This window comes from Tachyglossus aculeatus, chromosome 1 (genome assembly GCF_015852505.1).
Source record: "Tachyglossus aculeatus isolate mTacAcu1 chromosome 1, mTacAcu1.pri, whole genome shotgun sequence".
In the NCBI taxonomy this organism is placed as follows: Eukaryota; Metazoa; Chordata; class Mammalia; order Monotremata; family Tachyglossidae; genus Tachyglossus; species Tachyglossus aculeatus.
Window position 1 is genome coordinate 2,697,501 of NC_052066.1, and position 13,599 is coordinate 2,711,099.

The window sequence follows — 13,599 nt, forward strand, 5'->3', positions numbered from 1 at the left end:
GGGACAACCTGATCACCTTGTATCCTCGCAGCGCTTAGAACAGTGCTTTGCACATAGTAAGTGCTTAACACATACCATTATTTAATATTCTTATTAACTTCTCGGTGCTTCAATCTGTAATTCGGGGATGAAGACTGTGAGCCCCCAGTGGGACAACCTGATCACCTTGTATCCCCCCAGCGCTTAGAGCAGTGCTTGGCACGTAGTAAGCGCTTAACAAATGCCATTATTATGATTATTATTATTATTATTACCTCCACACTAGGCACTACGGCGAGGCCGGCCTCAGTTTCCTGGCGGGCCAAATCAATCAATCGTATTTATTGAGCGCTTCCTGTGTGCAGAGCACTGGACTAAGCGCTTGGGAAGTCCAAGTTGGCAACATCTAGAGACGGTCCCTACCCAAGAGTGGGCGTCTCTCCCAGCACCCCCCCGGGGGTCCCGCCACCTACCCAACTGGGCACAGATGTCCACGATGTCCTGGCCCGCCGCCTCCATAATCGCCTTGGAAACACCTGAGGGGGACCACAGGATCCGGGTTAGTTCACCATCAATCATCAATCGTATTTATTGAGCGCTTACTATGTGCAGAGCACTGTACTAAGCGCTTGGGAAGTCCAAGTTGGCAACATATAGAGACAGTCCCTACCCAACAGTGGGCTCACAGTCTAAAAGGGGGAGACAGAGAACAAAACCAAACATACTAACAAAATAAATAGAATAGATCTGTCAATAGAATAGATACGTTAGTTCGGGGGCATTCATTAATTCATTCATTCAATCGTATTTATTGAGCGCTTACTGTGCGCAGAGCACTGTACTGAGCGCTTGGGAAGTCCAAGTTGGCAACATCGAGAGACGGTCCCTACCCGACAGCGGGCTCACGGTCTAGAAGGGGGAGACGGACGACAAAACCAAACATATAAACTATTCTCAGCGCTGGGGAGGATACAAGGTTATCAGGTTGCCAGCTGTGTGACCTTGGGCAAGTCACTTCACTTCTCTGGGCCTCAGTTACTCATCTGTGCAATGGGGATTAATCAATCGATCGGATTTATTGAGCGCTTACTGTGTGCAGAGCACTGGACTAAGCGCTTGGGAAGTACAAGTTGGCAACATATAGAGACGGTCCCTACCCAACAGTGGGCTCACAGTCTAGAAGATTAATAATAATTAATAAATAATAATAATAATAATGATGGGATTTATTAAGATCTGTCTTCCCCTTTTAGACTGTGAGCCCACTGTTGGGTAGGGACTGTCTCTATATGTTGCCAATTTGTACTTCCCAAGCGTTTAGTACAGTGCTCTGCACATAGTAAGCACTCAATAAATACGATTGATGATGATGATGATGACGATTAAGCACTTACTATGTGCAAAGCACTGTTGCTTGGTTAATATTGTTGTTAATACCTATTTATTTTATTTTGTTAGTATGTTTGGTCTCTGTCTCCCCCTTTTAAACTGTGAGCCCACTGTTGGGTAGGGACTGTCTCTATATGTTGCCAATTTGTACTTCCCAAGCGCTTAGTACAGTGCTCTGCACATAGTAAGCGCTCAATAAACACGATTGATGATGATGATTATAATTATCATATGGTCTGGCTCAGTGGAAAGAGCCCGGGCCTGGGTGTCAGAGGTCATGGGTTCAAGTCCCAGCTCTGCCGCTTGTCAGCTGTGTGACTCTGGGCAAGTCACTTAACTTCTCTGTGCCTCGGTTACCTCATCTGTAAAATGGGGTTTAAGATTGGGAGTCCCACATGGGACAACCTGATCACCTTGTATCCTCCCCAGCGCTTAGAACAGTGCTTTGCACGTAGTAAGTGCTTAACAAATACCAAAATTATTATTATTATCGAGCGCTTAGTACAGTGCTCTGCACATAGTAAGCGCTCAATAAATACGATTGATGATGGTCTGTGTCCAACCTGATTACTTTGTACCTGCCCCAGCGCTTAGAACAGTGTCTGGCACATAGTAAGCGTTTAACAAATATGATCATAATAATAATAATTATTGTTATTCATTCATTCATTCATAATTATTATTATTATTATTATTCATTCATTCAATCATATTTATTGAGCACTTAATGTGTGCAGAGCACTGTACTAAGCACTTGGGAAGTACAAGTTGGCAATATCTAGAGACGGACTTTACACAACAGTGGGCTCACAGTCTAGAAGGGGGAGACAGAGAACAAAACAAAACATATTCACAAAATAAAATAAATAGAATATGTACAAGTAAAATAAATAAATAGAGTATTAAAATTACTATTACAATCAATCGTATTTATTGAGTGCTTACTGTGTGCAGAGCACTGTACTAAGCGCTTGGGAAGTCCAAGTTGGCAACATATAGAGACGGTCCCTACCCAACAGTGGGCTCACAGTCTAGACTGCTACTAGATTACTACTATTAGTAATATTACTACTATTACTATTACTCTATTTATTTATTTTACTTGTACATATCTATTCTATTTATTTTATTCTGTTAGTATGTTTTGTTTTGTTCTCTGTCTCCCTCTTCTAGACTGTGAGCCCGCTGTTGGGTAGGGACTGTCTCTAGATCAATCAATCAATCAATCAATCGTATTTATTGAGCGCTTACTATGTGCAGAGCACTGTACTAAGCGCTTGGGAAGTACAGATTGGCAACACATAGAGACAGTCCCTACCCAACAGTGGGCTCATGTTGCCCACTTGGAATTCCAAAGTGCTTAGTACAGTGCTCTGCACACAGTACGCGCTCAATAAGTACGATTGAATGAATGAATGAATGAATATTTATTTTTATTTATTTTATTTGTACATATTTAGTCTATTTATTTTATTTCGTTAATATGTTTTGTTGTCTGTCTCCCCCTTATAGACTGTGGGCCTGATTGAATGAATGAATGAATGAATGACTCCCCATCACAGAGAATCAATCAATCTATCAATCAATCGTATTTATTGAGCGCTTACTGCATGCAGAGCACTGTACTAAGCGCTTGGGAAGTCCAAGTTGGCAACATAAAGAGATGGTCCCTACCCAACAGTGGGCTCACAGTCTAGAGAAGTGAAGTGACTTGTCCAAAGTCACACAGCTGGCAATTGGCGGAGCCGGGGTTTGAACCCATGACCTGTAAACCCACTGTTGGGTAGGGACCGTCTCTAGATGTTGCCCAGTTGGACTTCCCAAGCGCTTAGTCCAGTGCTCTGCACACAGTAAGCGCTCAATAAATATGATTGTAAGCCCACTGCTGGGTAGGGACCGTCTCTAGATGTTGCCACCTTGGACTTCCGAAGCGCTTAGTCCAGTGCTCTGCACCCAGTAAGCGCTCAATAAATACGATTGCAAGCCCACTGTTGGGTAGGGATCGTCTCTAGATGTTGCCAACTTCGACTTCCCAAGCGCTTAGTCCAGTGCTCTGCACACAGTAAGCGCTCAATACATACGATTGATTGATTGATTGATTGATTGACTAAAAGCTTATGTACATATATTCATCTCCGCTGGGCCCCGTCAGTGGGCACAGGGCGGCTCAGGAGTCACGACGGCGCCGTGGGGGCAATCAATCAATCGTATTTATTGAGCGCTTACTGTGTGCAGAGCACTGTACTAAGCGCTTGGGAAGTCCAAGTTGGCAACATATAGAGACGGTCCCTACTCAACAGTGGGCTCACAATCTAGAAGATAAATAGAGTAATAAATATGTACAAACATATATACATGTGCTGTGGGAAGGAGGTTACAAGGTGATCAGGTTGTCCCACCGGGGGCTCACAGTCTTCATCCCCATTTTCCAGATGAGGGAACTGAGGCCCAGGGAAGTGAAGTGACTTGCCCAAAGTCACACAGCTGAGAAGTGGTGGAGCCGGGATTTGAACCCACGACCTCTGACTCCAAAGCCCGGGCTCTTTCCACTGAGCCGCGCTGCTTCTCATTGCCCCGGCAGCCCCCAGGGTCGGGCCGGGTCGAAGGGCGAGGTTACGCGCAGGTGAGGCGAAGGATGGGGAGCCCCCCGACCCGGTCCTGGGAGTCACCCCCATTCCCCCCAACTCCACTGAGGCCTTCCCTGAGAGAAGCAGTGTGGCTCAGTGGAAACAGCCCGGGCTTTGGAGTCACAGGTCATGGGTTCAAATCCCGGCTCTGCCAAGTGTCAGCTGGGTGACTTTGGACAAGTCACTTCACTTCTCTGGGCCTCAGTGACCTCATCTGGAAAATGGGGATGAAGACTGTGAGACCCCGTGGGACAACCTGATCGCCTTGTAACCTCACCAGCGCTTAGAACAGTGCTTTGCATATAGTAAATGCTTAACAAATACCATTATTATTATTATTATTATTATTATGGGTTCAAATTCCGGCTCTGCCAATTGTCAGCTGTGTGACTTTGGGCAAGTCACTTCACTTATCTGGGCCTCAGTGACCTCAACTGTAAAATGGGGATTAAGACTGGGAGCCCCGTGAGGGACAACCTGATCACCTTGTAACTTCCCCAGTGCTTAGAACAGTGCTTTGCACATAGTAAGCGCTTAATAAATGCTATTATTATTATTATTATTATTATTATTCTTATTGGTTCAAATCCCAGCTCTGCCAATTGTCAGCTGGTTGACTTTGGGCAAGTCACTTCACTTCTCTGGGCCTCAGTGACCTCATCTGGAAAATGGGGATTAAGACTGTGAGCCCCCGCCATGGGACAACCTGATCGCCTTGTAACTTCCCCAGCGCTTAGAATGGTGCTTTGCACATAGTAAGCGCTTAATAAATGCCATTATTATTATTATCATTATTATTATTATTATTATTATGGGTTCAAATCCCGGCTCTGCCAATTGTCAGCTGGGTGACTTTGGGCAAGTCACTTCACTTCTCTGGGCCTCAGTGACCTGATTTGTAAAATGGGGACTAAGACTATGAGCCCCATGAGGGACAACCTGATCGCCTTGTAACCTCCCCAGCGCTTAGAACGGTGCTTTGCACATAGTAAGCGCTTAACAAATACCATTATTATTATTATTATTATTATTATTATTATTATTATTATGGGTTCAAATCCCGGCTCTACCAGTTGTCAGCTGTGTGACTTTGGGCAAGTCACTTCACTTCTCTGGGCCTCAGTTATTTCATCTGTAAAATGGAGACTAAGACTGTGAGCCCCCTGTTGGACAACCTGATGGCCTTGTAACCTCCCCAGCGCTTAGAACAGTGCTTGGCACATAGTAAGCGCTTAACAAATACCATTATTATTATTATTAATCCGGCTCTGCCAATTGTCAGCTGTGTGACTTTGGGCAAGTCACTTCACTTCTCTGAGCCTCAGTGACCTCATCTGGAAAATGGGGATGGAGACTGGGAGCCCCCCGAGGGACAACGTGATCACCTTGTAACCTCCCCAGTGCTTTGCATCATCATCATCATCAATCGTATTTACTGAGTGCCTACTATGTGCAGAGCACTGTACTAAGCGCTTGGGAAGTACAAATTGGCAACATATAGAGACGGTCCCTAGTAAGTGCTTAATAAATGCCGTTATTATGATTGTTATTATTATTGTTGCCGCCGAGTGAGGCCCGGCAGGCCGTCTCAGGCCTGCGGCCTGCGGCGTGTGGCGAGTCAGAGCCCACCCCGTGGCCCCCGTGCCACCCCGGGGTCAATCAATCAATCAATCAATCGTATTTATTGAGCGCTTACTATGTGCAGAGCACTGTACTAAGCGCTTGGGAAGTACAAATTGGCAACACATAGAGACGGTCCCTACCCAACAGTGGGCTCACAGTCTAAAAGGGGGAGACAGAGAACAGAACCAAACACACCAACAAAATAAAATAAATAGGATAGAAATGTACAAGTAAAATAAATAAATAAATGGAGTAATAAATATGTACAACCATATATACATATATACAGGTGCTGTGGGGAAGGGAAGGAGGTAAGGCGGGGGGATGGAGAGGGGGAGTCTCGGGGTCACCCGAGGCTGGCAGGGCTACCTCTTCTGAGGGTGAGGGTGGTGTTGGTGATGTTGACGACGGCGTCCCCGTCCTCCCGGGTGATGTCTCCACAGGTCACCTCCAGCCGGACGGGCCCGATCTCCACGGCGGGGATCCCCACGCGGTCTGAGGAAGGTGCGAGGAGCTCGTAAGCGCTCAATAAATACGACCGATTGACTGATTCATGCCCGCTGAGAAGGTCGCCCACCCCCTTGACCCGGGCCAGGGCCGGGGGATTACACAGTCAGCGCTTGATAAATTGATGGGCAGTAATGTTGCCCATCAACATCATCATCAATCATATTTATTGAGCGCAGAGCACTGTACTGAGCGCTTGGGAAGTCCAAGTTGGCAACATCTAGAGACGGTCCCTACCCAACAGTGGGCTCACCGTCCGCCATCAATATCAATCATGGCAAAAATATGTTTCGTTTTGTTGTCCGTCTCTCCCTTCTAGACTGCGAGCCCGATTGAATGAATGAATGAATCCCCATCACAGAGAATCAATCAATCAATCGTATTGATTGAGCGCTTCCTGCGTGCAGGGCACTGGGCTAAGCGCTTGGGAATCAATCAATCAATCAATCAATCGTATTTATTGAGCGCTTACTATGTGCAGAGCACTGTACTAAGCGCTTGGGAAGTACAGATTGGCATCACATAGAGACAGTCCCTACCCAACAGTGGGCTCACAGTCTAAAAGGGGGAGACAGAGAACAGAACCAAACATACCAACAAAATAAAATAAGTAGGATAGAAATGTAAAAGTAAAATAAATAAATAAATAAATAAATAGAGTAATAAATATGTACAACCATATATACATATATACAGAAGTCCAAGTTGGCAATGTCTAGAGACGGTCCCTACCCAACAGCGGGCTCACAGTCTAGAAGGGGGAGATGGACAACAGAACAAAACATATTAACGAAATGAAATAAATAGAATAAAAATATGTGCAGGTAAAATAAATAAATAAATAGAGTAATTCATTCATTCATTCAATCATATTTATTGAGCGCTTACTGCATGCAGGGCACTGGACTAAGCGCTTGGGAAGTCCAAGTTGGCAACATCTAGAGACGGTCCCTACGTAACAGCAGGCTCACAGTATAGAAGGGGGAGATGACAGACAACAAAACAAAGCATATTAACAAAATAAAATAAATAGAATAAAAATATGTACAAGTAAAATAAATAAATAGAGTAATTCATTCATTCATTCAATCGTATTTATTGAGCGCTTCCTGCGTGCAGGGCACTGGGCTAAGCGCTTGGGAAGTCCAAGTTGGCAACGTCTAGAGACGGTCCCTACCCACCAGCGGGCTCACAGTATAGAAGGGGGAGACGACAGACAACAAAACAAAACCTATTAACGAAATAAAATAAATAGAATAAAAATATGTACAAGTAAAATAAATAAATAAATAGAGTAATTCATTCATTCATTCAATCGTATTTATTGAGCGCTTACTGCGTGCAGGGCACTGGACTAAGCACTTGGGAAGTCCAAGTTGGCAACATCTAGAGACGGTCCTGACCCAACAGCAGGCTCACAGTATAGAAGGGGGAGACGACAGACAACAAAACAAAACATATTAACAAAATAAAATAAATAGAATAAAAATATGTACAAGTAAAATAAATAAATAAATAGAGTAATTCATTCATTCATTCAGTCATATTTATTGAGCGCTTACTGTGTGCAGAGCACTGTACTAAGCGCTTGGGAAGTCCAAGTTGGCAACATCTAGAGACGGTCCCTACCCACCAGCGGGCTCACAGTATAGAAGGGGGAGACGACAGACAACAAAACAAAACATATTAACGAAATAAAATAAATAGAATAAAAATACGTGCAAGTAAAATAAATAAATAAATAGAGTAATTCATTCATTCATTCAATCGTACTTATTGAGCGCTTACTGCGTGCAGGGCACTGTGCTAAGCGCTTGGGAAGTCCAAGTTGGCAATATCTAGAGACGGTCCCTACCCAACAGCGGGCTCACAGTATAGAAGGGGGAGACAACAGACAACAAAACAAAACCTATTAATGAACTAAAATAAATAGAATAAAAATATGTACAAGTAAAATAAATAAATAAATAGAGTAATTCATTCATTCATTCAATCGTATTTATTGAGCGCTTACTGCGTGCAGGGCACTGGACTAAGCGCTTGGGAAGTCCAAGTTGGCAACATCTAGAGACGGTCCCTACCCACCAGCGGGCTCACACTATAGAAGGGGGAGACGACAGACAACAAAACAAAACATATTAACGAAATAAAATAAATAGAATAAAAATACGTGCAAGTAAAATAAATAAATAAATAGAGTAATTCATTCATTCATTCAATCGTACTTATTGAGCGCTTACTGCGTGCAGGGCACTGTGCTAAGCGCTTGGGAAGTCCAAGTTGGCAATATCTAGAGACGGTCCCTACCCAACAGCGGGCTCACAGTATAGAAGGGGGAGACGACAGACAACAAAACAAAACATATTAACGAAATAAAATAAATAGAATAAAAATATGTACAAGTAAAATAAATAGAGTAATTCATTCATTCAATCGTATTTATTGAGCGCTTCCTGCGTGCAGGGCACTGGACTAAGCGCTTGGGAAGTCCAAGTTGGCAACATCTAGAGACGGTCCCTACCCCACAGCGGGCTCACAGTCTAGAAGCACTTAGTGGTAGTGGTAGTATACCCTACCACTGTTAGGTAGGGACCGTCTCTAGATGTTGCTGACTTGCACTTCCCAAGCGCTTAGTACAGTGTTCTGCACACAGCAAGCGCTCAATAAATATGATTGATTGAATGAATGAAATGAATGTTGGGTAGGGACTGTCTCTATATGTTGCCAACTTGGACTTCCCAAGTGCTTAGTCCAGTGCTCTGCACACAGGAAGCGCTCAATAAATACGATTGAATGAATGAATGAATGAATGACTCTGAGCCCTCCGTGGGACAACCTGATCACCTTGTATCCCCCCCAGTGCTTAGAACAGTGCTTGGCACATAGTAAGCGCTTAACAAATGCCATCATTATTAATAATATAATATAATTACAATATTAATATATTATATATTGCATGTAAATATATACTATAACATATCATATCATATTAATTATATCATCATATTATATTAGACTATATTATAATTATAATAAAATATATTATAATAAGATAAAATAATAATGATGATGATGATGATGACAATAATAATAATAATAATAATAATAATAATAATGGCATTTATTAAGTGCTTACTCTGTGCAAAGCACTGTTCTAAGCACTGGGGAGGTTACAAGGTGATCAGGTTGTTATTATTATTAAGCTAGATACCAGATAATCAAGTCAGACTCATTCCCCGTTCCCACATGGGGCTCACCAAGTAGGAGGGAAGAGGATTGAATCCCCCACTGTTGGGTCGGGACCGTCTCTCTATGTTGCCAACTTGCACTTCCCAAGCGCTTAGTACAGTGCTCTGCACACAGTAAGCGCTCAATAAAGACGAATGAATGAATGAATGAATCCCCATTTTACAGATGCGGGAACTAAAGGCCCAGAGAAGTGAAGTGACTCGCCCACGGTCACACAGCAGACGGGTGTGGCGGGATTAGAACCCAGGTCCTCCTGACTCCCAAGCCTGGGCTCTTTCCCCTAGACCGAGCTGCTTTGTCCCAACTGAGAGGTTCATAAAAAGTGGGAGAGTCCAGCACTCACTCATTCATTCATTCAATCGTATTTATTGAGCGCTTACTGTGTGCAGAGCACTGTACTAAGCGCTTGGGAAGACCAAGTTGGGAACATCTAGAGACGGTCCCTACCCAACAGTGGGCTCACAGCAGTTTGAGTTCATTGCTGGCATGCCGACGTGTACTTCCCAAGCGCTTAGTCCAGTGCTCTGCACGCTGTAAGCGCTCAATAAATACGATTGCATGAATGAATGAATCTCCCAAGCACTCAGCACATAGTGAGTGCTCAATAAACACCACCGACGGATTGATTGATTGATGTCACCTGGGTTACTTGGGATCTTGAGGGGCTTCGGGGCCGTCTGGGGCTTGGGGGCCGCGCTGCCCTTCCTGCTGTTGAATTCGGAGGAAAAAGCCTAAAAACAGAGACACGGTTACTTATCAAAATTAATAAGAATAATGGCATTTGTTAAGCGCTTACTATGTGCACAGCACTGCTCTAAGCGTTGGGGAGGTGACAAGGTGATCAGGTTGTCCCTCGGGGGGCTCACAGTTTTAATCCCCATTTTCCAGATGAGGGAACTGAGGCCCAGGGAAGTGAAGTGACTTGCCCAGGGTCACACAGCAGACGTGGCGGAGTCGGGATAATAATCCCCTTTCTAATAACAATCTCCCCCTTCTAATAATAGTAATAATAATGGCATTTCTTTGTCCTCTTCCCCACAGCACCTGTATATATGTTGGTACATATTTATTACTCTATTTATTTATTTATTCATTTTACTTTTCCATATCTATTTTATTTATTTTCTTTTGTTAGTATGTTTGGTTTTGTTCTCTGTCTCCCCCTTTTAGACTGTGAGCCCACTGTTGGGTAGGGACTGTATATGTTGCCAACTTGGACTTCCCAAGCGCTTAGTACAGTGCTCTGCACACAGTAAGCGCTCAATAAATATGATTGATTGATTGATTGAAGCGCTTACTATGTGCACAGCACTGTTCTAAGCACTGGGGAGGTGACAAGGTGATCAGGTTGGCCCTCGGGGGGCTCGCGGTTTTAATCCCCATTTTCCAGATGAGGGAACTGAGGCCCAGGGAAATGGAGTGACTTGCCCAAGGTCACACAGCAGACGTGGAGGAGTCAGGATAATAATCCCCTTTCTAACAACAATCTCCCCCTTCTAATAATAGTAATAATAATGGCATTTGTTTGTCCTTCTCTTCCCCACAGCACCTGTATATATGTTATATATGTTGGTACATATTTATTACTCTATTTATTTATTCATTTTACTTGTACATATCTATTCTATTTATTTTATTTTGTTAGTATGTTTGGTTTTGTTCTCCGTCTCCCCCTTTTAGACTGTGAGCCCGCTGTTGGGTAGGGACCGTCTCTAGATGTTGCCAACTTGGACTTCCCAAGCGCTTAGTACAGTGCTCTGCACACAGTAAGCGCTCAATAAATACGATTGATGATGATGATGATGATGACTGTCTCTATATGTTGCCAACTTGCACTTCCCAAGCACTTAGTACAGTGCTCTGCACACAGTAAGCGCTCAATAAATACGATTGATTGATTGATTGATTTGTTAAGCGCTTACTATGCGCACAGCACTGCTCTAAGCACTGGGGAGGTGACAAGGTGATCAGGTTGTCCCTCGGGGGGCTCACGGTTTTAATCCCCATTTTCCAGATGAGGGAACCGAGGCCCAGGGAAGTGAAGTGACTTGCCCAAGGTCACAAAGCAGACGTGGCGGAGTCGGGATAATAATCCCCCTTCTAATAACAATCTCCCCCTTCTAATAATAGTAATAATAATGGCATTTGTTTGTCTTTTAGACTGTGAGCCCACTGTTGGGTAGGGATTGTCTCTAGATGTTGCCAACTTGGACTTCCCAAGCGCTTAGTACAGTGCTCTGCACACAGTAAGCGCTCAATAAATACGATTGATTGATTGATTGATTTGTTAAGTGCTTACTACATGCCAAGCACTGTTCTAAGCACTGGGGGGATACAATAATAATAATAATAATGGTATTTGTTAAGCGATTACTATGTGCAAAGCACTGTTCTAAACGCTGGAGGGGATACAAGGCGATCAGGTTGTCCCACGTGGGGCTCACGGTTTTAATCCCCATTTTACAGATGAGGTCACTGAGGCCCAGAGAAGTTAAGTGACTTGCCCGCGGTCACACAGCCGACAAGTGGCGGAGCCGGGATTTGAACCCATGACCTCTGACTCCAAAGCCCGGGCTCTTTCCACCGAGCCACGCTGCTTAGTCATTATTGCATGAGACAAGACGAGAAGAATGATTATCGTGGTATCGTTAAGCGCCTGCTATGTGCCAGGCACTGTACTAAGCGCCGAGGTGGAGACAAGCAAATTGGGTCGGACACAGTCCCTATCCCATGTAGGGCTCACAGGACTCCCAGTCAGAGCAGTACAGTATAATGGGTAGAGCCCGGGCCTGGGTTTCAGAAGGTCATGGGTTCAAATCCCGGCTCCGCCACCTGTCTGCTGGGTGACCTTGGGCAACTCACTTCACCTCTCTGGGCCTTCGTTCCCTCACCTGGAAAATGGGGATTGAGACCGTAAGCCCCCCGTGGGACAGGGGCTGTGTCCGATCCGACTTGCTTGTATTCGCCCCAACGCTTAGTACAGCGCCTGGCCCCTAGAAAGCACTTAAAAATGCTTAATTTTAAAATTTTATTCACTTAAAATAATGATGGCATTTGTGAAGCGCTTACTATGTGCAGAGCACTGTTCTAAGCGCCGGAGGGGGATACAGGCTGATCAGGTTGTCCCCCATGGGGCTCACAGTCTTCATCCCCATTTGACGGATGAGGCAACTGAGGCACAGAGAAGTGAAGTGACTTGCCCAAAGTCACACAGCTGACAATCGGTGGGGCCGGGATTTGAACCCACGACCCCTGACCCCCGAAGCCCATGCTCTTTCCACTGAGCCATGCTGTTTCCTGATAATGATAATACCATCATCATTATTATTAGACACAAGAACCCCTCCGCCCCAGTGCTTAGAACAGTGCTTGGCGCGCCCGTTGATGGGTAGGGACCGAGAAGCAGCGTGGCTCAGTGGAAAGTGCCCGGGCTTTGGAGTCAGAAGTCATGGGTTCAAATCCCGGCTCTGCCAATTGTCAGCTGTGTGACTTTGGGCAAGTCGCTTCACTTCTCTGGGCCTCAGTTCCCTTATCTGTAAAATGGGGATTAAAAACTGTGAGCCCCCCGTGGGACAGCCTGATCACCTTGTAACCTCCCCAGCGCTTAGAACAGTGCTCTGCACATAGTAAGCGCTTAAGAAATACCATCATCATTATTATTATTATTAGGGACCGTCTCTATATGTTGCCAACTTGGACTTCCCAAGCGCTTAGTACAGTGCTCTGCACACAGTAAGCACTCAATAAATATGATTGAATGAATGAATGAATAATAATAACAGCATTTATTAAGCGCTTACTATGTGCAAAGCACTGTTCTAAGCACTGGGGAGGTTACAAGGTGATCAGGTTGTCCCCTGGGGGGCTCACAGTTTTAATCTCCATTTTACAGATGAGGTCACTGAGGCCCAGAGAAGTGAAGTGACTTGCCCAAAGTCACACAGCTTACAAGTGTTTGGTTTTGTTCTCTGTCTCCCCCTTTTAGACTGTGAGCCCACTGTTGGGTAGGGACTGTCTCTATATGTTGCCAACTTGGACTTCCCAAGCGCTTAGTACAGTGCTCTGCACACAGTAAGCGCTCAATAAATACGATTGATTGATTGGGATTTGAACCCATGACCTCTGACTCCAAAGCCCGGGCTCTTTTCCACTGAGCCACGCTGCTTCTCTAAGCAGTGCTTCCCTTAGCTTCTCTAAGCATTTATTTAGCGCTTCCTGTGTGCAG

The 13,599-nt window shown here is 44.7% G+C and overlaps 1 protein-coding gene across 1 annotated transcript in view; it reads right to left on the reverse strand.

The window, feature by feature from the left end:
* Positions 1 to 13,599, reverse strand: part of LOC119932809 (protein mono-ADP-ribosyltransferase PARP14-like) — a 126,488-nt gene that overhangs the window by 53,841 nt on the left and 59,048 nt on the right. Inside the window, exons 9-11 of the mRNA XM_038751964.1 lie at positions 10,015 to 10,105; positions 5,988 to 6,113; positions 453 to 515 (exon numbers count right to left, since the gene is read on the reverse strand). Coding sequence (XP_038607892.1) covers positions 453 to 515; positions 5,988 to 6,113; positions 10,015 to 10,105 — 280 coding nt within the window. The remainder of the gene's footprint in view (positions 1 to 452; positions 516 to 5,987; positions 6,114 to 10,014; positions 10,106 to 13,599) is intronic.